This window comes from Diplotaxodon limnothrissa, linkage group LG7 (genome assembly GCF_057381915.1).
Source record: "Diplotaxodon limnothrissa isolate DT_005_m linkage group LG7, D_limnothrissa_male_GT1.1, whole genome shotgun sequence".
In the NCBI taxonomy this organism is placed as follows: Eukaryota; Metazoa; Chordata; class Actinopteri; order Cichliformes; family Cichlidae; genus Diplotaxodon; species Diplotaxodon limnothrissa.
The window spans coordinates 18,175,405-18,199,434 of NC_140602.1; the positions used below are offsets into that span (position 1 = coordinate 18,175,405).

At 41.7% G+C, this 24,030-nt stretch overlaps 1 protein-coding gene across 2 annotated transcripts in view; it reads left to right on the forward strand.

The window, feature by feature from the left end:
* LOC146628146 (PDZ domain-containing RING finger protein 4) overlaps positions 1-24,030 on the forward strand; it is a 128,730-nt gene that overhangs the window by 100,158 nt on the left and 4,542 nt on the right. For both annotated transcript variants that reach the window (XM_085359379.1, XM_085359380.1), the window contains 4 exons: positions 8,497-8,750; positions 10,910-11,012; positions 20,122-20,220; positions 22,924-22,986. In XM_085359379.1, the coding sequence (XP_085215505.1) occupies positions 8,497-8,750; positions 10,910-11,012; positions 20,122-20,220; positions 22,924-22,986 (519 nt within the window). The remainder of the gene's footprint in view (positions 1-8,496; positions 8,751-10,909; positions 11,013-20,121; positions 20,221-22,923; positions 22,987-24,030) is intronic.

The window sequence follows — 24,030 nt, forward strand, 5'->3', positions numbered from 1 at the left end:
CAGCTGAAAAGTCAGCAAATCGGAGAAAATGTTAAAAATACTACCCAAACCATGTCCATTGTAAACATCTACTGTGTTTTGACTGTGTGATGAGTCACAAGGACAGCACAGCTGCTTGCAGATACTACATACACATACTGTTTTCCCTATCTGTAACTCTGCATTAGATTCAGAATTAAGAGGATGACTGCTGTGAAGTGTGTTCAACCTTTCTCCTCGATTGCAAGATGTGTTCCACAAAATATTGCATAAATATTTTCTACTGCGAATCTCCTGGAAGTTATTTTTGAACAGGGACAAACCTGGTCTCGTCATAAATCCCATGATAGCGTCGTTGCACTGGGTATTCAGAAAAGAGGTGCAGCAGCTGAGTGAGTCACTTTTTGGACTTGCTTGTTTAATATTTTGCCATTAATGGGTAGAAAACTTACTGAAAGGAAAGGCAGCAATTTAGGACCTCCTTGAGCAATAGCTGCCCCAGATACTTCACATTAAGACTTAAGATGGAATATGGAAAGTCTGGCTCTTTCCAAAGGTCGTGATATTTACCTCCCGGTTCTTCTATATTTGCACAATAATTAATGTGTAAAATGACTGTTGTTGTCTAACATTTACATTGCATTTCTTTCTTTAAATGCATGTGCCTACTGCACAGAATAAACTGAAGACGTACAAGAGAAATGGAAGAGGAGGAGGAGATGTATTTGTCAAACCTTAGTGGTTTCGGTTTGTCCCTGTGTGTGCGTGTGTGTGTGTGTGTGTGTGTGTGTGTGTGTGTGTGTTAAAAACACTACGATTCACCTCTGTTTGTTGCACCCCCCCTCCACCTCATTCTCTTCACATAAAGAGGCGTTCCATGACAGTACCCACTTGATTTTCTTCAGTCAGCATATGGGTGGCACCATTACTCCTTATGACATCTTTTCACGCCAGGCCATTTTGCTGATCTGCACAGCACATAGCATCATCCAGCTACCCCTCATCATCCCCACCCCCCAAACCAATTATCAGTTATCACCAAGGAGAAGGCTGTTCATCCATTAGTTATTCATCCACCCAAGTGCAGCTTTTACTCTAATTCGATTTTCTCCCTCCGTTTTACATTAAAAACCACTCCAAGATGGCAAGATGTTAAAAGTTAAGCACAGAGATTAACCGCATCTCTAAATCTCCGTGTACCCCGCATGTGCCATTAACCTTGAACTAGCTGATTAACTTAGCAGTGGTGTTTCCCTCACCGGGAACAAATCGTATTTAAAATTTGCAGCAGAGTTTCAGAGTGAAACCGAAGTAGGATAGTATCATTATCTCGAATGTAGCCCTAATCTTTTAATGTTGAAAAAAAAAAAGAGTGACCTATTTTGTGGGAAAGTAAAGAGAACAGGAGGGTGCCATGGATATTATTGGACCAAGTTTGTGTTGGTGCTTTGGCCCTGGTGTTTATTGCTGAAATCAGTGATCTGTTGCTCACTACGTGCTACAAAAAGCTAGAAAGTAACCCAGAACATTTGTGAACTGTTGCTCTCTTTACCCGCTATGCTGCTCAGCACGTTTGACATTGAGTGTCGTTGCCCTTCTCCCTTTGTCCTTTTAAAAAAGTTGTCCTTGAGTTATTACGGAAAGAGATTGGATAATAAACATATGTAAAAACCACACAGTAAATTTTAGAGCAGATTGAAAGAGGTGATACACCTTGAACGAGTTGCGCAATAAAGGGAGTGCTCCACAGAAGATTGGTGCTCAGAGAAGAAAATTGGCAGAATTCATCAAATGTTCTGCGGGCATAAAACCTCAGCAGCAGCGCAAAGGGCCTTTAATGTGAAAAATAGCCCAGGGGCCTTGTGTGGTGTGTTTTATGTGGTTGGAGGGGTTAAAGGAGGCATGTACACTGGCTCATGTAGAGATGTTGAGGGGATTGTCAAATTTCCCCAGTGGCATCCTTACTCTCTCTCTTTTTCTTTCGGTTTCATGTCGTTGGAGCGTTGCTTGAGTTGCTGAGACAGTAGCGCTGACTGTGATTTATACAGTCATAAGAGCTGCACTGTAGCAGACCTTGGCCCGTATTTTATTCTGACACTTATTATTGAAATGAGACATTTGGGTGTAAGGAGGAACCCAGTCCGCTTTCTCGCCGAGAAGGATGAGCTAGCAGTCATGTTCGCATCAAATCTCGGTCTTGTAGCATTTGGAAAGTCCTCAAGGAGTATTTAATTCCACTTCTCTACTGAATGTCCCACTCGCAGGCAGTTTATTTTTATTTATTTATTTTTTTTATGAAAATGCAAATTCCGCCTGGCGTGTCGAAGGACAAAATTCCAACATGCCGATGTTGTTGGAGCTGCGGTGCGGGGGCTTCTGTTCGTGTGTCGTAGAGCAGACTCCGTTGGCAGCGCGTCGTGTGCCATATGGCTGCATAGACACAGCTGGGGGAAAAAATCAACTAACAGTACAGTAGTTGTGTTTTTAGTTCAGTTTAGTTGTAGTAATTATTTTTGACAGAATTTCAATGGATTGACAGTGTTAACATTATTAAAATTTGCAGCATCACTGGGCGTCGGGCAGACGACCACATGCCATACGGCTGAGAGCGGTCGACCAACCCACGGCCCTTTGCTGCATGTCTTCCCCGCTCTCTCTCTACCCCCGCTTTCCTGTCATTTCTTCACTTTCTGTCAAATAAAGCTAAAAAAGTTGGAGCATCACTGAGGCTTGTGTTTCCGTAAATCACCACCACGATTGAGTGGAAATGCTTATTTTTGTCTCTTTTTTTGTGTAAAAATGAGTAAACACCATCCAAAAGACTTCTGTGTTTTTACTTTGCAGATGAGTAAATTAAGACAAACACTGTGGTGAGGTTTAGTTCAAACTTAAAAAGTATTTTCATTTGTCTAAGCGTTGAAACAAAACCGATGTTAACTAAGCTGTGCAAGAAAAAATATATAAATATGTATTCTGAAGCTAACAATGCACTAAAAAAGACATTAATCATTAACTCGTATTGATGCACCACACTTTGGCGGTGTCCTTACTGTCAGAGAGAGAGAGAACTACAACCGAATGAATTCAACTCAAGTGGGAACATGATCTAAATTAAAGCTGACAAACTGAACCCATCCCTAACTGTCATACCCACAGTCTTCTTTGACTCTTTTATCTGAGGGCTCTGCACAGGTGACTGGAGCCCAACAATGAGTGGGTCATGTTGCCTTTTCCCAGAAGATGAGGAGATGGAACAGGCGTGTAATCGATGGATGTAAGCCCCACACTCGTGGGCCTGGATGACCTACATGTTACACTTCCTCCATCTGCCTGCATATACTTAGCACCCCACACGCTGCCACTCAGACCAGCAGGTGACCGAGCACATGAGCTGCAGACCGCGCGTAACTGAGGCTTATTGCATGTACAGATGTTAAGATCAACAGACAAGGTTACACAGTTAATACCGGGCTCTGTCGAAAGCCGTGTTTCCATGTCGCTGTAGCTGAAGTGGAATAAATGACCTTGGTTCATTCATTTCTGTGCTCTTCTACATCAGCCAGGATACCTACGAAGGCAAACGCTGTCCCCTTAGTCGCACCGTAATCTTTTGAAAATTGAAAACAAAAACATTTCATTAAGATTCAAAGTGCTACATGCACGCTATAAAGCAATGTGTGCAGTTAATTCAAAGGCATAAAAAAGCTAATGGACTATTATAGTCTACTGCCTGAGGCTGTCTTTTCTCCTCGCAGAAGAAGTACATCAATCACTTCTATCAGTAATCCCCTGCAAGCTGCCAGCGCTGTCTGTGCTTCCCGCTAGAGAAGCTGTCTCTTCCGTAGAAGCGGCATCAGATGTGGCTGAAGTTGACACATTAACAGATATGCCCCACTCTCCTACCACTATCACTACATTCTGCCCTCGGTCTTCGGAGATATTGATGGGAGGGAGCAGTCGATGAGACAAAAGCAGTGACAGAGGAGGCGCTCGAGGGGTCGAGCTAAGCTGCTGCGTGTTTGTTCTTCCTGGCTTGTCCTCTTACCTGGAGGATAAATGATAAGATGGGTCACAGATGAAAGCGCCTTCAGGATTGCGCTTTGCTGTAGGCGTCTACCGGTTCGAACCCCGGCTTGGACAGTCTCGGTCGTTGTGTCCTTGGGCAAGACACTTCACCCGTTGCCTACTGGTGGTGGTCAGAGGGCCCGGTGGCGCCAGTGTCCGGCAGCCTCGCCTCTGTCAGTGCGCCCCAGGGTGGCTGTGGCTACAATGTAGCTTGCCATCACCAGTGTGTGAATGGGTGGATGACTGGATATGTAAAGCGCTTTGGGGTCCTTAGGGACTAGTAAAAGCGCTATATAAATACAGGCCATTTACCATTTACAAGCTCGTAGTTATATACACAGTGACTGTTAAAGTTTTCAAGTAAGTCTGTTTGTTTGTCGGTAACGGCTCAGGGCGGCTTAAAGTGACATCAGATGTTTGCTGAAGAGGAGATTTAATGCACTCAGCCGCGTAACACATACAGTTTTTTGAATGTCTTTGTCAATACGGGACTCTGCTACAAAGGAAATGAAAGAAAGGAGGGGAAAAAAGTGGTTGCATCCCTTTGTTACACTCCACTAAGCTGGTTTACTGCATTTGTTGTTGGAAGGCTGGTGGTCGTCTCTGGGGCTTTGAATGAAAACACATTTCTCCTCTGGCTACAGCTGCTGCATATCCATGTGCAAACAGCCAGCAGATGTGTCTTGATCCAGCTCCTCCATCCCAGCACCAGTTTCCTTCCAACTTCACATTTACCTGATCATCTCCTGTCCCGGTTGTAGAGCAAATGATCTCTCCTGAGCAATCACCATTGTTTTGTTCCAGACCAATAAGATAATTCATGTTGACTCAGTGCATATGGAACACTTTTGGCCATGAAGCACTTGCAGAGCTGCTTTGGACTTGATAAACACTACAGCTGCTAAATAATTTGTTGCAAACAGATCTTGTTCACCAGCACGTGTTTATGAATGAATATGTATTTGCGTGCTTTGCATGCACACTTGAGGAGGATAGCTGATTCCTGCATAACTACATTTGAATGTGTGATGAAACTTTAAGAGGCTACAGCTTGTTCGGGCTGTTAATTTGTGAATAAACAGTGTTTGTGGAATTTAGCCAATTCCAGTTTTAGTGTAGGAACTCACCTTAAGCATCGTTAAGCATGCAGATTGATGGTGTACTTTGTGGATAATAAAGCAAAAGTGTGCTGAAGGCAGATATTCAGTGTAAGAATATCTGAGAATATCGAGGGAGCCGCAGCCAGACTTATAAAACCCCTTCCCATCTGTCAGATAGGACTACAGATCCACACAAATAACATAGGCAGTGTGTCTAGCTGGATAGACATCAGTCAAGGGGACACAAGAAGGATGGCAGCGTCCCTCATGGAGTTAAAGCTACTTAATATTCTTGTGTTTATTGGGGATTAATTGTTCCATCTGTCTCACATAAAAACCAGTGAACAAAATAGAAAAACAACACAACCTTCCCTCCCGTTTTTTTTCCCTGATAGATTTCTTGTTTCTGTTTGGCTGTGAGTATGACTCGTTAAACGGTGAGGCTTGGAGGAGAAGGAGGAGGAGCCTGGACTGGACAGTCTGAACAAGGGGGAGAGCTGGAAAATTTAATCATTTTTCTTTGGGTCTGTCATACGCTATGGGCTGCCTCATTTGTCTGCTCCAACTCCTTTGTTTCCATCAGACTCTCTGTTCAAGGATTAGGCTACAGAGCAAGAGACATGCAGCAAAAGAGGAAAGAACGAGCTATATAAGCTAATTACAACAGTACTCCATGTTTCTTTAATACAGTACTTATGTGTAAGGTATTTGCTGCAGTACTTAAGAACTGCTGAATGGCCAAGAATGAAAGCAAGAAAGATTTAAGTGGGGGCACTTGCTAGATTCAATGTGAATAAGAGGTATGTTTTGTGGGTGGAATACCTGAAGACCTAAGAGTGGGTGCCTTGGAACTTTTATTGTCATTGGGTGGAAATATTTAACCTTAAAATGTGTTTTGGCATACAAACCTTTGTTTGGGAGTCAGTTAAGGGCATTAGGTCGTGCATTTCAATTGTAATTGCAGGTAGGAGTGAAGCCGGGATGAGAGAGGCTGCACGACTGCTTTTTTTCTACCTTCACGTTGCCCACAGTTGAACAACAGATCTGTTGACCGAGTTTATCTCCTGCTGAGGTGATTAATGTAAGTTTGCTGCAAACAAAGGTCACATCAGGAGGCAGGGGAGCAGACCAGAGCACAAGAGCTAAGAGAGTTATATATGGCTACAGTTACTGCTGAGAAAAGAAGCTGTTTATTTTTTGTAGGGCATCCCTCAGTCTCTGGGGATTTACGTGGAGAATTAAAAGGAATAACACAGACGCATCCAGGAACGAACTAAGTAGAACAGTAGAGCAGCACTGCTGTGGCATAACAGTTATAATATTCATTGTCCTACGCTGTTTATCCCCCTATAAATATTTTTATATTTACTGCCAGTACATAATGGTGTTAGTTATGGGGATGGCAAACAGATGAAATTATAGCAGTGCTGTGCTGATGAAGATTTATTTACTTGTCTTCTGTGGCACTTGTGGGGTAGCCTTTTAATGCTACCAGGAAAAAAGCAAGTCCACATGATGCTGTAGGGTCTTTCTTCATAAAATCTCTCCATTTCTTGTGTAGTGTAGTCACAAATTACTAAAAGTGCTCCTTGAAGGAGAAGAAGTGTTACTACTCCTCAGATGGTGTCCTAGGATGTCGGTGATGTGCGTATGTGTGAATTGCCCAATTTGGGAGTTGCCAAATGGGGATATTTCTTTCTTCTTCTTCTTTTTTCTTTAGTCTTTTCTGCTCATTTGTGCACATAATGGAGCGGTTACTGAGTGTGGAGTCCCCTTAAGGGATTTTTCCTTAGGGTATCTCGAGATATTAGATATATGTCTTCATTATCTGGATAGTTTCAGCTGTTCGAAACTTTAAAGATGATTACGCAGCACTTCGACTGTCTTTTTTTTTTTTTTTCTTTAAATCTCAGGTTCCAACTCTTGTGAAATATGATATAAGGTGAATACTTTTTGGTGTAGTCAACTTTTGAGTCGTGGGACTTTGTTCTGGCTTTTTCTATCAGCCAATAAGTCAATTACAAATAAGTGATGATAACAATAAAATAAAAGACAAATATTTGCTTGCCTCTATAATCCAATCCAACTAGTTGCGTATAGCTCAAATGGGATTTATGAGGACTTGGAAACATCCATGCTTTACACACGGTTAATGCTGTGTGGTCCTGTCAGTACAAAAGCACATTGAGTCATTTCATTCAAACGCAGGAGTAAAGAATTGGTGGTGGGATTTTTGGGTTTATAAATATAAACCTCCTCTGTCGGACTTCCCAGGTGCGTTCTTTGTCTCTAATGTTCGTTTAGAGGCAGTACATGCACACAGTCAGTTGCTGTAAAACTACCAGCTGCTTATGAATTTAGGTCATTTTGTTACAGTCAGAAGTGTGTGTGTGTGTGTGTGTGTGTGTGTGTGTGTGTGTGTGTGTTTATTTCTGCCACGACTTTGTATTTTAAAGAGTTTGTAATTCAGGCCCAGAAACACTGCCGCTTTTGAGTTTCCCAGGCTCGCTGTATCTTTCCACAGCTGACGCTTGTGAATATAAATGCCTTCTTTTACTTCATAGTTGTCATTTTAACTAATTTAAGTTTGCAGTGTGAGCAAAATACTCCCTTCCAAAGCCACATTTAAATGCAACAGTAACTGTAATTATCCTGCGTCTACCTTATTTTCCCGCTTACTTTTCTGCCGTTATCTAAATTATAATCTCTGGCTTGAGCATTTATACCAAAGCACATTCTCTGGGGTATTCCACAGCCAGAGTTTCTCCTGCAAAGAAATTATTGGTGCTAAATGAAGCAATGATTTTCTTTATACGTTCCAGCTGTAGTGCAAATGGTTTTCAGTCTGCCAGAAAATCCAGTTCTTTTTCGGGAGATGAGGTTGAAGATGGAATGAGTGGACAGAGGCCGTTTGGGTTTTGATCTAACAGCCTAATTATGTTGCATCACACTGATTGTGTGCATGCTCTCCACTGTTATATTCATTAAGATGCCTTTTTGATCATATATTGAGAAGACATCGTCTCCACCTTTAATGAGTCAGTACACTGGGTAGAGAAGTTTAGAAGAATGCATTAAGATTGAGGGTTTTTTTTAACATGTGGTGGATTTTTACTGCTAAACAGTACTCCGTTGGTGCAGGTGAAGGGCACTGCTTAGAGTAGAGCATGCAGCAGGCTTTGAGCTTATGTCACTTTTCCCAGGTTTTTAGTCTCAGTATTCACATGCGAAATTCAGGACTATAGAACCACTTAAATGATACCTGTGCTTATAGTATCTTTACACATTTTTATGCCAAAAAGTTGTCAAAATAAGCGCACAAAAGAATGCAATTTTTCACTGTTATTCTCAGGTGAATGGAAAAGAGTTGTCCAAGTCCAGCCATGAAGAGACTGTGGAAGCCTTTCGCCCTGCCAAGGACCCCGTCGTGGTGCAGGTCATCCGGCGGACCCCCAGCGGGCGCCCCCATGGCCCCCCTCAGGAAATCCATGTGGTGGATGTGTGCACTCAGACTGACATCACCTTTGAACACATCATGGCGCTGGCAAAACTCCGGCCTTCAACCCCTCCTGTGCCTGACGTCTGTCCCTTCCTGCTCTCTGACAGGTATGCAGAAAATATAAAGCTTAAAAAGATCGGGAGCCCTGCTTTCACAGACTATGAGCATAGCAACAAATGATTTTATATAATTTCTTGATATATATATTTTTTTATTTAGATTTACTCCACTATGAAGTTTTAGGTTTGCTGCAGCAGATAGCGATACAGAGTTTGTTGTTGTGTCCTTGTCTGACTTTGGCTGAGGCTGACAATAATTAAGGATGGGGGAAAATAAGCAATGTCATTGAGCCATGAAGCAGAAATATCAGCGTTTGTAGGATTAGCATTACAAGTCTGGAGGACGACTGTTTATTATAAATAAATTGCCTAACCAGACGCGCAGTTTATTCTGACAAATAGAGATTTGTTTGAATGGGCGTCCTAGAACCATTCATTTCCTGCTTCACAAATACGAGGAAATGGGGAAAAAAAGAAACAAAAGACAAATTATGGACAGTTTCAAGTGGTTCTGATTAGCCAAGCGTGCTACATGTATCACTAGGCAGATAAAGTCCAAGACCACAAATAAATGTTGTTATAGATACAACGTCCTCTAGACTTTGAGGATCTGAACTACCAGTGTACTTAAAAATTTACAAGGGGGATAGTTGTAGCTGGGTGGCAGGTGAAAAACTGCAATAATAAGTCAACAGAGATTATTTTTTCAGTAGACAGACTAAATATGTTTTGAGTTAAATTTCTCTATATTTAGAGAAAATATAACTAATGTAACTATGTATAATTTGTGGATGTGAGACTGATCGTATCTCAACAGCTCAAGCGTTTGCTGGGTTGTACATCACTTCAAAGCCAAGTTGGGGGTTTTTTCCCCTTTTTTTATTGTTTGTGAGAGCAATCCATTAAAAGATCTCCAGAGTTTGAAGCATCAACAAGAGGTTTTGCTGGAAAACAACAAAGGAAACATGGCTCCTTATTTCATCTTTTGGCATTTTAGTTTGTGTGTTATGTGTTGTGTTTATCTCAGAGGAGAAGTAAAGTGTGCACAAGAAAAGTTTAGCATAAAAGAATATCTAGGTTTCACCTCGAGGGAATGAGCAAGAGCAACACTGCAGCTTTATTGCACAGAGCCGAGAAATTAAGACTGCCCCATTGTTTGGTACAGTAGATGATTAATTCCAAAAACACTACACATTTTGAGTTGTATATTTCTTGTCATTGGAAGCTTGCGTAAGTATTCAGTCAGTTAAAGCAACTGTGTGTCAATATTGGAGATGTTATTTAAAAAAAACTGTCTGGGTAAGTATCTTGCATGCACGATATATATATCTATATATACTCAGTGTCACCATAGAAATCCTCACGGGAACTTCTGGCCTTAATTGGAGCTGCTTGGGGTATTATTTTGCCTCATGGAAGGTTTACAAGGTGATTAAAGCAAATGGGCTAATAAAAAAAGCTAGGCAACACAAAGGAATGTATGCCCGATCCTCACAGCCCCAGGCCAAGTCAGAATGTAATCAATGTGACCCATAAAACTCACATTTTCTTCTCTTCATCTGAGATCAGGTGCACAATCCAATATACGGCAGGTTTTATAGCTATAACAAAGGTTTTGGCATCTTATATTTGGGGCTAGATTGTAAATTTGTAATTGTGTTCTTTGCTCCCACTGCCAAATGCTGTTACATGAATAATATTGAGCCATCAAGCATTCTGACATTTACCAGTCTGTTTTTTTTGGTTTTTTTTTTATCACTGGAAGGTTGTTTTGAGACAGTTTTACAGTCCTGGGTAATCTGGGAGTCAGACAGCCCCTGGAAACATCACTCAACGTGTTCGACAGAGTGTCTTTTTGAGGTTTTTGTCCACCGTGATTATCCTGTGCGGCACCAAAGCTTGCTCATCGCGTTAGGCCCTCACAATGCTGTTTTGTTCTGTGACTGAGGGAGGCATAATAGAATTACACTTTACAGTGTGGGGGGTTTTGTCTGTCAAGAGCAGGAAGCAAATTACAGTATGTGGATATGCTGTTATTAACACTCCAGCACCAATGAAAGCTCTTGACAAATCCTTTCTTCTTCAGATTTCAGCTAAGACAAAAGCAACTAAGTCCTGTCACTGTCAAACTGAGCAAAGCATCTTGCTTACACCAAAATCTCCACCTCTTTCTGTTTCCCTGGCTCCCTGTCCATCCCTTTTGACAGCTGTCATTCCCTTCATACAATGGACCAGGATTACTACGAAGGGACTGACTACCTCTCCCCTGTACCCGCTGATGGAGACAGGACAGAGGAGTTTGAGTATGAGGTAAGACTGATACTTGATATCGGTGGCAACTGGAATGGTCAATATTAGCTATAAGGGATTATTATCAAAAGTGTATGCATGCGAGTAGGATCCCTGCACAGGTGTGAAGTGTACATCTACATTCCTGCAAACACATTTCTCCTGTGCTCATCTATTAAGGACAAATCCCAGGGGCACTGTAGTGCGAGATAATCAGTCGCATCACAGTCCTCGCTTCTGTTGAAAATGACCAAAGCTTTTGCCCTCAAAAGGCGACAAGATAAAGTAGAAAACTTCCAAGTGCACCCGTTCTTGCTTGAGATTTGTAAGTTGTTTTCATGTGTCCGGAAGAGAAACCGAGGGAGCTGTTTGACTGAGTATGATCAAACCCAATTAAAGTGAGGTGTGTGTGGCAGCTGCTAGCAAGGAAAAAAAAATCTTTGCTTATGCGTCTTTCCCAAAGTGTAAGTAAGGGAAACAGTAGGATAGGTGATGCTTTGGAGGCTAATGATCTCTAGCACATTAGAGAATCACTGATTCAGGGACAGGAAGTGATAAACAGACTGTGTCTGTTAACCGCTTTGGTCCAATATTCTTTATTTCCGAGTCATTGAGGTGTGAGCACAAAGTCAGCGAGGGCTCCTCTGGTCTGATGTATGATGATTGCTCACCCCTCCCTCCTCCTATTTGTTTCATTGAATTTGTTCTGAATGTTTTCACCCACTGAGGTTGAGCTGTTTCTTCACATCCTAAAGAGATTTGTGCACCCATTTGAATCGCAGAGGCTTGAGTGTCAAATCGGAACAAATATAATGTATTAAAGCATCTTTTTACGCCTCATTGCTATTAGCAAATCCTATTATACTCTGTGTGCTTTGCAGCCTTTCCACTTTCTTTTTTTCTTTTTTTAAATGCTTGCAGGGTTTTATACTACCCTGATGTTGTTCCTCTTACTGTATGTCGACTGATAGTTTACCCACTTTGTAAGGGACACCGTGCTGGTACCAGGTTGGACTCTCTTTAGTTTCAGAACAGCCTTAATTCTGTCTGGTGCAAATTTATTATGGTGCTGAAAACACTCCTCAGAGACTTTGGTCCATATTGACACGATAAAATCACACAGTGACACATCCACAGTGCTAATAATATTTTACCAGGTGTTCTGTTGGATAATTGCATTTGAGTACGATGAACTTGGTGTCATGTTCAAGAAACCAGATTGAGGTTATTTGAGCTTTGTGACATGGTGTGTTATCCTGCTAGAAGCAGCCATCAGAAGACGGTTACACAGTCATAAAGTGATAAACATGGTGAGCAATTATACTCAGGTAAGCTGAGGTGTTTGCATGATGCTCAACTGCTACTAAGAGGCCAAATGTGTGCCAAGAAAATATCCTGATACCAATGCACCAACACCAGCATCTCCGGAGGATGGATCCATGCTCTCGTGTTGTTTACACACAGTTCTGAGCTCATCATCCAAATTTTGCAGCAGAAATTGAAACCCGTCAGCCCAGGCAACATTTTTCAATTATCAGTTTCTGAAATACTCAAACCAGTCTATCAGGCACCAACAACCATTCCACATTCAAAGTCACTTAAATCACCTTTCTTCCACACTCTGATGCTCTATTTGAACTTCAGCAGGTCTACGTGCTTAAATGCACCGAGTGGCTGCCATGTGATTTAATGAGATATTGGCATTAACAATCAGTTGCGCATGTGTACCTAACAAAGCAAGAGAGCAGATCAGTAATTTAATCCAGGTCTGGGGACATATGGACAGGACACAGGAAACCTTCCATTATATGGTTCATGTTAAGTTATAAAAACACAAGTGCTGAATTCTCTGACCTCACAAAATAACCTGACATCATTACACATTACAGGTTATAGCCGGTCATGTAATGGCATATAATTGTGTATTTAGAGGCATCCTTCATCTGATTGCGGTCTGTTGGTGTTGTATAAACACACACACTCGTATGAATATGTTGCAAAATTTAAAAAAAAAAAAAATGTCCTTGTCATCCACCCTAGTTGTCTAAAACGCCTCAACTTGCATTGACCCGAAGGTATCGAGTGAAACATTTAACAAACACCTGCAACTTTCCGTGCTCACAAGTGCTCACCCCTTGTCGGGCTGAACGATGGCTGTAAAAGTATTAAAATCTTAATGCTGCCTTTTTTAAATCACTTCTCAGCTAGACACACACATGCAGAGCAAACTTTTACAGCTGCAGACTAATACGGAGACTCCAGTCATCGAGCATTACGCATCAATGCGATCGTGGCTCAGGAGTTGGGTGTTCGTCTTGGAAGGTTGCCGGTTCGAGCCCCGGCTCCGACAGTCTCAGTCGTTGTGTCCTTGGGCAAGACACTTCACCCGTTGCCTACTGGTGGTGGTCAGAGGGCCCGGTGGCGCCAGTGTCCGGCAGCCTCGACTCTGTCAGTGCGCCCCAGGGCAGCTGTGGCTACAATGTAGCTTGCCATCACCAGTGTGTGAATGGGTCGATGACTGAATGTAGTGTAAAGCGCTATACAAATACAGGCCGTTTGCCATTGCTAAAAGTTTCCTTTCATGTACGGTTGTAAAATAAGGCTCTAACATCACAAACCGGTTGGTGCCATCATGGTGGCTACAACCATCTTGTATTGAGATTCTATGCACTAAAACATACGTTTCCTAGAATTCCTGCATGCCTGTGGGGGCAAAACTATATTAGTAACCATTCCTGTGATTACCTCAGGTGAGTTCTGCAGACATGAAGTACTCCAAGCACAGAGATAGTCCTCCCAATTTCCCTGCCAGCGGTAGCCATCCGCACATTTCTGGCTGCTTTTTCAATTACTGGTAATCAAAAGTGCGATTATTATGACAGCATCCAATGTGCTTTGATGGTTGGTGGCAATCTTCTCCTTAATCACGCCATCGCAGTCATTAATTTATTGTCAGCCCTCGTCCCCGTGCTGCAATCTCCTTCCTGAGAGGCAGAGAGCTCGCCTGGAAAATAGAGGAAAAAAAACAAATGAAAAGAGAAGCGAGAGGCAGTGATTGCCGAATGCATTTGATGGTTCAGGAGTCAACCTCCTTTTGCAGAAGCTTCAGAGTGAGTGGGTGTTTTTTTTTCCAAACAATATATTCTTAAAACAAATAGGCAAAAAAGAACATCTGATAAATAAAATGGGGTCACATCATTAGACACGCACAGATTTGATGCCTCATCCACCATGTAGTAATGGTGCCAATCTATTTTCTCTGATCATTTAGCCGCAGGTTTGCAGCACTATATCTAGCTATTAATTAGTCAGAAGTAAGTTTAAGCTTGTTTTACGGAGCCAGATAGGGGTGATGCATTACCTGCTCACGCTGCTGCTTCGCCTCAGTCGCGGCAATTAATTTGTGTGGTTTATTTTTAGGCAGATGTCTCAGAGACGCTGCTAGTGATTTCCCACAGATATCCCACAATTTCACACATCATATTAGCATGCCAGATATGCACTGTCTCCTTGGCTCCCCATTACCTCCATGACTGCTCCACTGCCTCTGGAGCCGTGCTTCTTTAATAGTATCTCCTCCAACAATAGCATGATATCTCATTAGATACATTTTTAATTTAACTAATGATTGATTTTTGCAGTTTATTTTGTTCAGGTAATCTACAGGTAAAGTTTCTTGCTTTTGTGTTGTTTACTAACGCATCAGCCGGGATTTTGCGCCGCCGCAGCTTCTGAGGCACTCAATTAAAGATCTAAACTCCCACTCAGATGGAGATGCTGGAAAAAAAAAATCACAAAGCTCAGAGGATGCAGATCTCCTTAAGCTCTTTGTCTCTGCATGTGCGAATGTGTGCTCTGTTGAGAATATGTGTAGGTGTAAGCATAAGATGTGCGCAGAGAACTGCTTGTGTGTGTGTGTGAGTCTACGGGATTGTGTACCCCAGCAGCAGCAGGTTGCTGGTCCAAAAACACGTCAATGATCTGTCACCGTGTGTGTGACAAGCTGAGATACGGGCGTGTGGGAAGAAATGAGTGGCAGTGGGGCAGGAAAAAATGGGAATTTAGCCTAAAGGTCTGTTTGTGTGTATGTGAGGAAGTGTGTGTGTGTGTGTGGTCTCAAAAACAGCTTAGTAGGGGTAGCCAGAAGCAGCAGCCATTGGCCTTTCCCCCCCCTTTTTTCCCTCATCTCATGCCAACATGGCCAGAACCACCCCCCCTCCCCCAAAGCCACCCATCCACTTCTGGAAAGTCCGCCACATCTGACACGTGTAACCAGCCAACCTGCTCCTTGTCAAAGAGGAAATGACTCTCACGGTTTCTGTCTGAGACCCCTCTGAGCCCCACCAGAATCCTCACCGCCACCTTATTTCTCTCGGCCCCCACCATCCTCCCCTTCACTCAACCACCTCGTTCCTGCTGCTGAGAGTGTTTTGCTGCTCTAATGAAGACCTTGGGAGGAGAGGCCATTTCACACTTGATTCCCTCCAACACCCTTGATATGTTTGAGCATTTGAAGATGGAGTGTAGGCCTGTGCTGCGCCGTGTTTGGCTGCACAGTGGCTAAAAGAAACAGAGTGCAAAGTGGTTTTAAGAGTTTAGAAACTGAAGAAAATAAAAGAAGCTCCACCAAAACGAGGAGCTAAAACGAGGATGGGAACTTGTGCGATTTTTACTTTTTTTCCACTAGTGTTTATTAAAGACGAATAATTCATGTATTCACCAGGGTACCACGCTATAATCCAAGAGCCTCCTGGGAAATTTGCAGACCACTGATTTGTTAGTCAATAGTTTGTTTATCTCTCCCCACAGGACACGGAGGAGTAGTTTAGTACTGTAGCAAGTAGGGCTGGGCCATATTATACCGTTCACGGTAATACCGGTATAATGTTAGGCAACGATAGGAAAATGAAATATCGCGATAGAATATGAGTAAAACGCGCATGCGCAGTGCCTTTGTTTTCATACGCACATGGCCGATTGTTGAGTGAAACAGATGAACCAGAATTGGTTTGTAAAAATGGTGCAACTTCAGTGATGTGGAACTGGTTTGGTGTTTGTCCGTCAGATACACGGCTGCACCCTGGCTGCATGCCAAATATCCTTGGGCAAGATACTAACCCCGTGTTTGCCTACTGGTGGTGGTCAGAGGGCCCGGTGGCGCCAGTGTCCGGCAGCCTCGCCTCTGTCAGTGCGCCCCAGGGCAACTGTGGCTACAATGTAGCTTGGTATCGCCAGTGTGTGAATGTGTGTGTGAATGGGTGGATGACTGAATGTAGTGTAAAGCGCTTTGGGGTCCTATGGACTAGAAAAGCGCTATACAAATGCAGGCCATTTACCATTTACACGACAAAGCACATTTTTTTGCAGAACATGCAAGCGGCCGTCGTTATTGTCGTATTTGTCGGACTAAGATGCTCTTAAATCTGGGAGTAATCTGGGTCCTAAACTCCGTATTCTTCAGGTCAAACGAACACTGCAGCATCACTAAGAATTAAAAACTGTCTAAATTCTTTCATCTTTAATAAAACGATCAGCATTGCTGCTTTACCAGGTGTAACTATGAAGTTTAACTTCCAGGCATCCATGAAAACAAAATGTATTACATTTAACGGAGTTAGAAGCTAGCAGGAAGCTAGCGGAAGTTAGCTCGCTAGTTTCGCTAGTTACCTAAGCATGATATAGCATGTTCTGACTGAGAGATTTCTGAAAAAAATCAAACGTACAGCTCTGCTATCACTTCCAACATAAATGAAGACAGGAAACTAAACAGCAGTGACGTTTGTAGGGTTACTGAAGTTGGGCTAGCTGGTATATAATGATGTGCTACGTGATCGCTAGCAACACAGCTATGTTAGCATAACATACACAGTGAAGCTGGAGGACAAACACTAACACTTTTCCACTTATAAAAGTTAACGTTAAGGTTCCTCATGGTTAGAGACAAATGCAATCGCATGGCAGGATGCTGTAAAAGGACCAAACTTCAGTCAGGAGAACAACTGAGATAATCCATCCACAATACGAGGTTAGTCATTAATATACTGCAACATAGTGATGGGATTTCCGGCTCTTTTTAGAGATCCGGCTCTTTCGGTTCGGCTCACTAAAAAGAGCCGGCTCTTTCGGCTCCGAACCGGCTCTTCAGGTTGTTTTGTTGCTTTAATTAATTTATTATTAACAATAATATAAAATTATGCACAAAAGGAATTACTAACATAAAAACAAGTGGTTTTATTTATATATGTTTATATATAAATATATGCGGTGGCCCCTAGAGACAAAACACGTACAAACTCCAAAACACATTTCTAGCATGAACTGAACTTCCAAAGCCGAGCTACTAGATCACTTAAATTACACAATTGAAAGCATGTGTGTATTGTTTGTGTATTTATACACAGGCACTCATATATATATTCAAATAATTTAAAAAAAAAGTTCATTTACCTGTTATTACCACACACCAAATCCGGTCGTTGGTACTTGCTGGCTTGTGTAGCCACAAGATAACAAAGGCTCAACACTGCGCCCAGCATCCTGGAGCACTTCTGTTGTCTTTTGTACGTGTTTTGAGTTTTTATGTGCTTCTGAGTTTTTACGTGCTTCGGAGTTTGTACGTGTTTTTACGTGTTTTGGAATTTTTACGTGTTTTGGAGTTTGTACGTGTTTTTACATGTTTTGGAGTTTGTACATGCTTCAGAGTTCGTACGTGATTTGAAGTTTGTATGTGCTTTGTCTCTAGGGGCCACCGTAAATATACTTTTATTTATTCACTCCACATAAAATGTAATAAATAAATCATATAATACAAAAATCAACTATTCACATTTCAAGTTTTAACTATTTAAATTTTCAGCTTTTTCCTTTCACAAATTTAAAGTGAAAAGAACACAAAACACTGCAAACCACAACACAATTAAATATAAATTATAATATGAAAACTAAAAGAACATGCATATTCTCTGTCATATGGACCTGCATGAATAAACTTTCTCAATCCTTTATCATCTGCAACTGAAAATAGTTGTGGATGATTACTATACCTTTCTAATGTTGTTGTCCCTGCCTCTCTTTCTCTCTCTCTGGCTCTGTTCCTGTGCTACTGAGTGTAACTACCGCCCCTCCCCCCTCTGCCCAGCATAAAGCACAAGGCTCGCGTGCAGAGTGAAGCGGAAAAAAAGTGCGAGAGAGAGGCTGAGAGAAAAAAAAAAAAAAAGAAAACCCACGTGACGGATCGCGATAAGGAGCCGGCTCGCGTCGTTCACGTCAAAGAGCCGGCTCTAAGAGCCATTTCGTTCGCGAACGACCCATCACTACTGCAACAACATGGGAATAGAGCAGCTGCCAGAGAATTCAACATTAATGAATCAATGGTACAGAAGTGGAGGAAGCAAGAAGAATGAGTTTAATAAAGTTTGATTTATCTGACTGCTTTGTTTCACTTAATGTGCCTTATAATCCCGTGCACCTTATGGTCCGAAAAATACATACTGCACACTGCAGTTTAATGTTGCAAAGCACCTCTTTTTAACTTCAGTGGATATTATACATGGTTATGCTCAGGATATGTCAGCCCATTTCTACTGGAAATGCCTTTTGGTTAAACTTTCAGCAAGGAATTTGCATTTGCACTGTTACATTTTATAAAGCTTTAATGTACATAAAAACCAGCTTCTTGTTTAATTTTTAAGTGAAAATAAATGATAGGTTGTCTTTTTGCGCTAGTAATGTTGTGGAGTTGTATTTGTCTCGCATCAATTATATCGTCAGTTATATCGTTATCGCAAATTTTCAAATATATATCGTGATAAATATTTTTGGCCATATCGCCCTGCTCTAGTAGCAAGTGTGTATTTCTGATGGCATTAGCATATAGTTTATTTATAGTCTAATATTTTATAACTTAGCAGAGACTTGAAAGAGAAAAACTCAGTCCTCTGACATTTATCAAAGCCCCTCCGATCAAACTCACAGAGCCAAGAATGTCTTTCATGATCAAACACTAAAAAACCTCAGAAAAGTTGGAAATCCAGACTCAAAAATCTTATCCGGTTGTTCAGTCTGACGTCACTAGCCGTGTCTGGGTCTAAACTCCGCTGCAGGTCCATATATCAAACGATCACTATGGCATTACTGAGAGTTGAAAAACTGTCTAAAGTCTTTCATCTTTAATAAAATGATCAGCGTTCTGCTCTACCAGGTGTAACAATTGAGTTTAACATCCAGGCATCCATGAAAACGGAATTTATGACATTTAACGGAGTTAGAAGTTAGCAGGGAGTTAGCTCGCTAGCTTCTATCTAAATACAATATAGCATGTCCTGACTACGGGGTTTTGGAAACAAATTAAAACGTACAGCTCTGCTATCACTTCCAGCATAAATGAAGACAGAAAACTAAACAGCAGTGACGTTTGTAGGGTTACTGAAGTTGGGCTAGCTGGTATATAATGATGTGCTAGGTGACCGCTAGCGACACAGCTATGTTAGCATAATATAAACAAGCTAACTTTTTTCCCACTCGATAAAAGTTAACGTGAGTGTTCTCGGTGGTCAGGAACAAATGTAATCGCATGGCAGGATGCTGTAAAAGGACCAAACTTCAGCCAGGAGAACAACTGAGATAATCCATCCACAATACGAGGTTAGTCATTCATATACTGCTGCATAGGCTGGGCTGTAGTTACATCCTAAGGTTTTAAAGACTGAGCTTAAATAAATGATTAGTGGTAATAAAAGCCGAGGGAGGTCAACAGGGATCACTGACTGTTTTAGGAGCTTTTTGAGATCAAATAGAAGAAAATACATAACATTAAACATGTTAACAACACAAAAGCCATATTAAACGCAGACTACTTTAGACCCGGAAGTAGGATTCGTCGCGTCATCACTGAACAACCGGATAGTTTTATTTTGCGCTGAACTTAAAGGACCTCATCAGTGGAACAGCCTCTTTGTGTTTGTGTAGCCATTGCCAAGCTCGTGCTTTTACGTTAAGTGTTTAGAATTTACATCATTCAGTTTGTGTTTCTTCCTTTAGAGGTTAGAGGAGTCTGTCTCTTGGACCCTCCAAACCTTTTAGTAAAATCACTCCATCTTCTTGATCTTTTTTTCCGTTCTTTTCCACTTAGGAAGTAGAACTGTGTCGACTCAACAGCCAAGAGAAGCTGGGCCTAACTCTGTGCTACAGGACAGATGAAGAAGAAGATGTGGCCATCTATGTTAGCGAGGTGAGTAGTAACTTGCCCCGCACTTAAATAACATAAAGACGTTCATACGAGACATCTGCAAACAATTACCTTGAGTGTGAGTACTGTGAATACATAATTTCATACATTAGTCACTAAGCTCAAAGGTTTTGTGACACTGGCATGTACACAATCACACAAAACCCTGAATCAGTACCTGCTCATTTCTGGGCATCAACTACTGCCCTTTTGTTTCACAGATACCCACTAGCTGTCCTTTGGCATGTGTGTCATATACATGTAACCATTTTATAGACTGTAGTAGGAAGGGTCTCGCTTCCACTCGTCACACTGGGATGCTTTTTAAGTACCCTCTGGGATCAAATTTAAATGTGCTGTCAAAGTGTCATTTTTCAGTCATTTTTAAACAAAGGCAGTTTCCTCACCCCAATCGTGAAGTTTTCGATGTCTCAAGCTAAGCAGCAGGGGAAGGGAAAACGGAGCTCAGGACACAAAGCTCTAAAACAAGTCACGAACTGCAGTCTCCTGCCTGATAGACCTGCCATGTATTCCACAGCCACCCCTCTAACCTGCGTGCTCTATCAGTCTTTCAAACCGGCCTGCTAACCCTCTGTGTCCAAAACGGTTACAGGTGGTGTGTCGAGGCACCAACGCTAGCAAAATCAGACAGAATATGAGATGCAGCAATCCAAATTTGTCCTGTTTCAACACAATCATAACTTAATGTTTAACTTAACAATCTGCATTCCTCAGTGTGAAGAAGAGACTGGAGATCTTTCTTTTATGTGGTGACATCTGTAAACACAAACATAAAAAATTATCATTTCGAGCTGATGACACAGGTGACGATGACATTAACCAAGGTGACGACAGCTCGTTTGGATGCCGTGAGTGCGATAAAGGCTGCACAAATCTAGACTGAGAGAGAGAAGCTGACAGGGAACAGCATTGTAGTCATTGGACCTTTTCAGTCATGCCAAGTAAAAACTCTACTGGCCCTTGTGTTGTGTTAGTTCATGTAGTCAATACAGCACAGCAGACGGATGAGAGTAAGGATCCAAAATCTGTAATGAATGAGACACTATGTATCCTGTATCTTCTTCCTGACAGCCATTTTTAATCCAGCAACCAGATTTAGGGCTGCTAACCATTTGAAAGATGATATTTCTAGCATACTCCAGTATATACATATTCTAACACTTAAATATTAAGTATCTTCCCTCATCAGTACTTTGATGAAATGTCTAATGAAAAATCTCACACAAAATTTAATATTCATCTTCAATGTAAGAAACAACAATTTCTTTATTTGGTGAAGTTTTAAAATTGAATTCTTTTTATCAAATCTGACATTACTGAACAGTTTAGCATTGATCTGTGTGTGCGTGATCATACTGTCAGTTCACCAGAAACAAAATGAATGCCAAGACAGCAAACAACAACAAAAAAGAGGAAGAAGAAAAAAAACACAGAAGTGCTTTCAGGTCTTGTCTTTGTTGTTCATCCAGTCTCAGTGCAGCTGACAACAAGCAGGCACTGGCATACATGTAAAGAGAGAGACTATTTTTCTCCCACTTGTTGGAAGCATAGAAAATGCCATTCTCCGCTCTCCTCAACTTTCAAATTCGTTTGAAGTCGACTTGGACCATGCAAGGTGTTCTCTTTGAGAGCTGAGTAGAATATAAATCACTGTGGTCGCTGGCTCCTGGCAGCATCTTTAAGTGTTTACTCTATAAAAAGTAGGGCTAAGAGGAGTGCACTGCATTTACATGAGATGTCTGAATGTCACTGTATGCTGGCTGCACTGGGAGTTGAGTGGGGGAAGAATACAAGGTTATTTTAAAACAAGTAGAATTTTCCAAATTTAGATTGTTGAATGGCCATTTTCCATTTTACTGTCTCATAGCACAGTGGGTGAATACATGTGGCTGATTCTCTAGACTTTTCAGTTCACCTGCTGTTTCTTTACTGCTCTGCCAGAGCCTCTTGCCCTTTTTCCTCTCACAGTTCAAAAACAGTTAAAAAAGGAAACAAACGTACAAAAAAGAATAAAGCTAAGAGGCAAAGCTAAGAAACTCATTCCGTAAACAGCGGTTTTGCCACTAACAATGTCATCTTCAACACGTAAACGGTTGTAAGTTATTCACGATCTGAAGTTCTCTCCTTGACTGCTGAGAAATTACCTTCAATTTCCTCTTTTTCCTCCAGCCCTTCACTAATTCCTGCCTGGGGACTTCTGTCCCAGTCTAATGAGCGGCCCTCTGTGTAGGAGTAAACTATCATGAAGATGGAGTGCTTGAACACCACCTTGTCTGCCGAGATCTTATCTGATAGGAAAAAGTGAAACGAATGGCCCCAGATGCCGATTGATTGGTCAATGAAAGAGTGCTCTGCCCTCTTGTTGACTAGCATTAGTTACATGAGGAGCAGGTGCACGATGTACTGGAGTTGAGTTACGGGCTGGAGATGCTATATGCAGAGACTTGTTTTTTATCAAGTTGTCAAAAAAATAATAACTGAGGCAGGTGCAATCGATGTCTTGGATGATAAAGGTGATGATTTAGCTTCTTCCTCAGGCTTTCAGGAAACAATAAAAGGAACACATCAAATGGTCGGGAATGGTCTGGACAGCTATCACACAATACTTCCAGCCACATCTAGACTCTCTCGAATGAAGATTGAAAGTGTTTCATGTATAATTTTGTGCCTTCTCCACCTTCACAGATAAGTCCAAACAGCATCGCTGCCAGAGATGGACGAATCCGGGAGGGGGATCGCATTTTACAGGTGCAGTAAAGCACTCGCTGGTCACCTCCACACTGGCTTTTATTAGGTTCAAAATAAAATTCTTCTTCTATTTTGTCACACTCAACCACTGTCTCCCAGCAAGAGAGCCCATTCATTTTTAATGGCAGCACATTAAAGGGGGAACTTGCACCCGCTGTGACTGTTAAAGAGGGAGAAATGTCCCCCTGGCTGTTTTAGTTACCGACTCAGCACCAGCAGGGTTTTTTAAGAGTTCTGGTTGGGAGTGACACTGTGCTGCTGCCTCCTGTGGGATAGCTGAGAGGCAGTAACTGCTATTAGCCCCTAGCTAGATATCCAGGCTTGAGATTTGGAATGGCTACTGACAAGGACCGACGTTTGTTAGAGCTCTGGGTTGGATCGTGTTGTTTCTGTGGGATAGGTATGCGATTACAGTGTTTGTCACCATAATAGCTTCATAATAGCTTGTTAAGCCAGTGTTAATGGATTCATGGTTGCCATAAAACAAACTGAAAACATCTGAGATACCACCTCCAGAATTTTGGACTTGTATGTTTTACCAATAATCTGTGTCTGTATGGAAGCAATTTTGGGGCTGTCTTCCCTTTATTGTGATGGAACAGATGGAACCCAGGGCTCTGCATTAGCTTTATGGATTAGCTGCTCATCCCAGAGAGTTAAACCTGCACCCTTGTATAAAGACAATTTCATCTTTTTTTTCACTTGTCTGTCTTGAACACCAGGCAAAAAAAACATGCTTCCAACATACATATTTTGCTTCCAAGGAGCCATACTTTTTTAAAGTGGTCTTGAGCAATAGTTCTTTACACTTTCTCAAGATCTTTCAAAGTTTTTCTTTGGACATTGACTGCTTTTTCACTTATTTTCACCCCTGAAATTTCTCTCCTGACATCGCTGGGCATATTATAGCAGCATAAAACAGTAACTGTTGTATCCGCACATAGCAGACAACTTATCAAAGAACCTATTTTAATTTGGATTTTCATCTTTTTGTTCCAATTTCTTTGTTGAATGTATAACTAAATGCACAGTACACAGTAATAT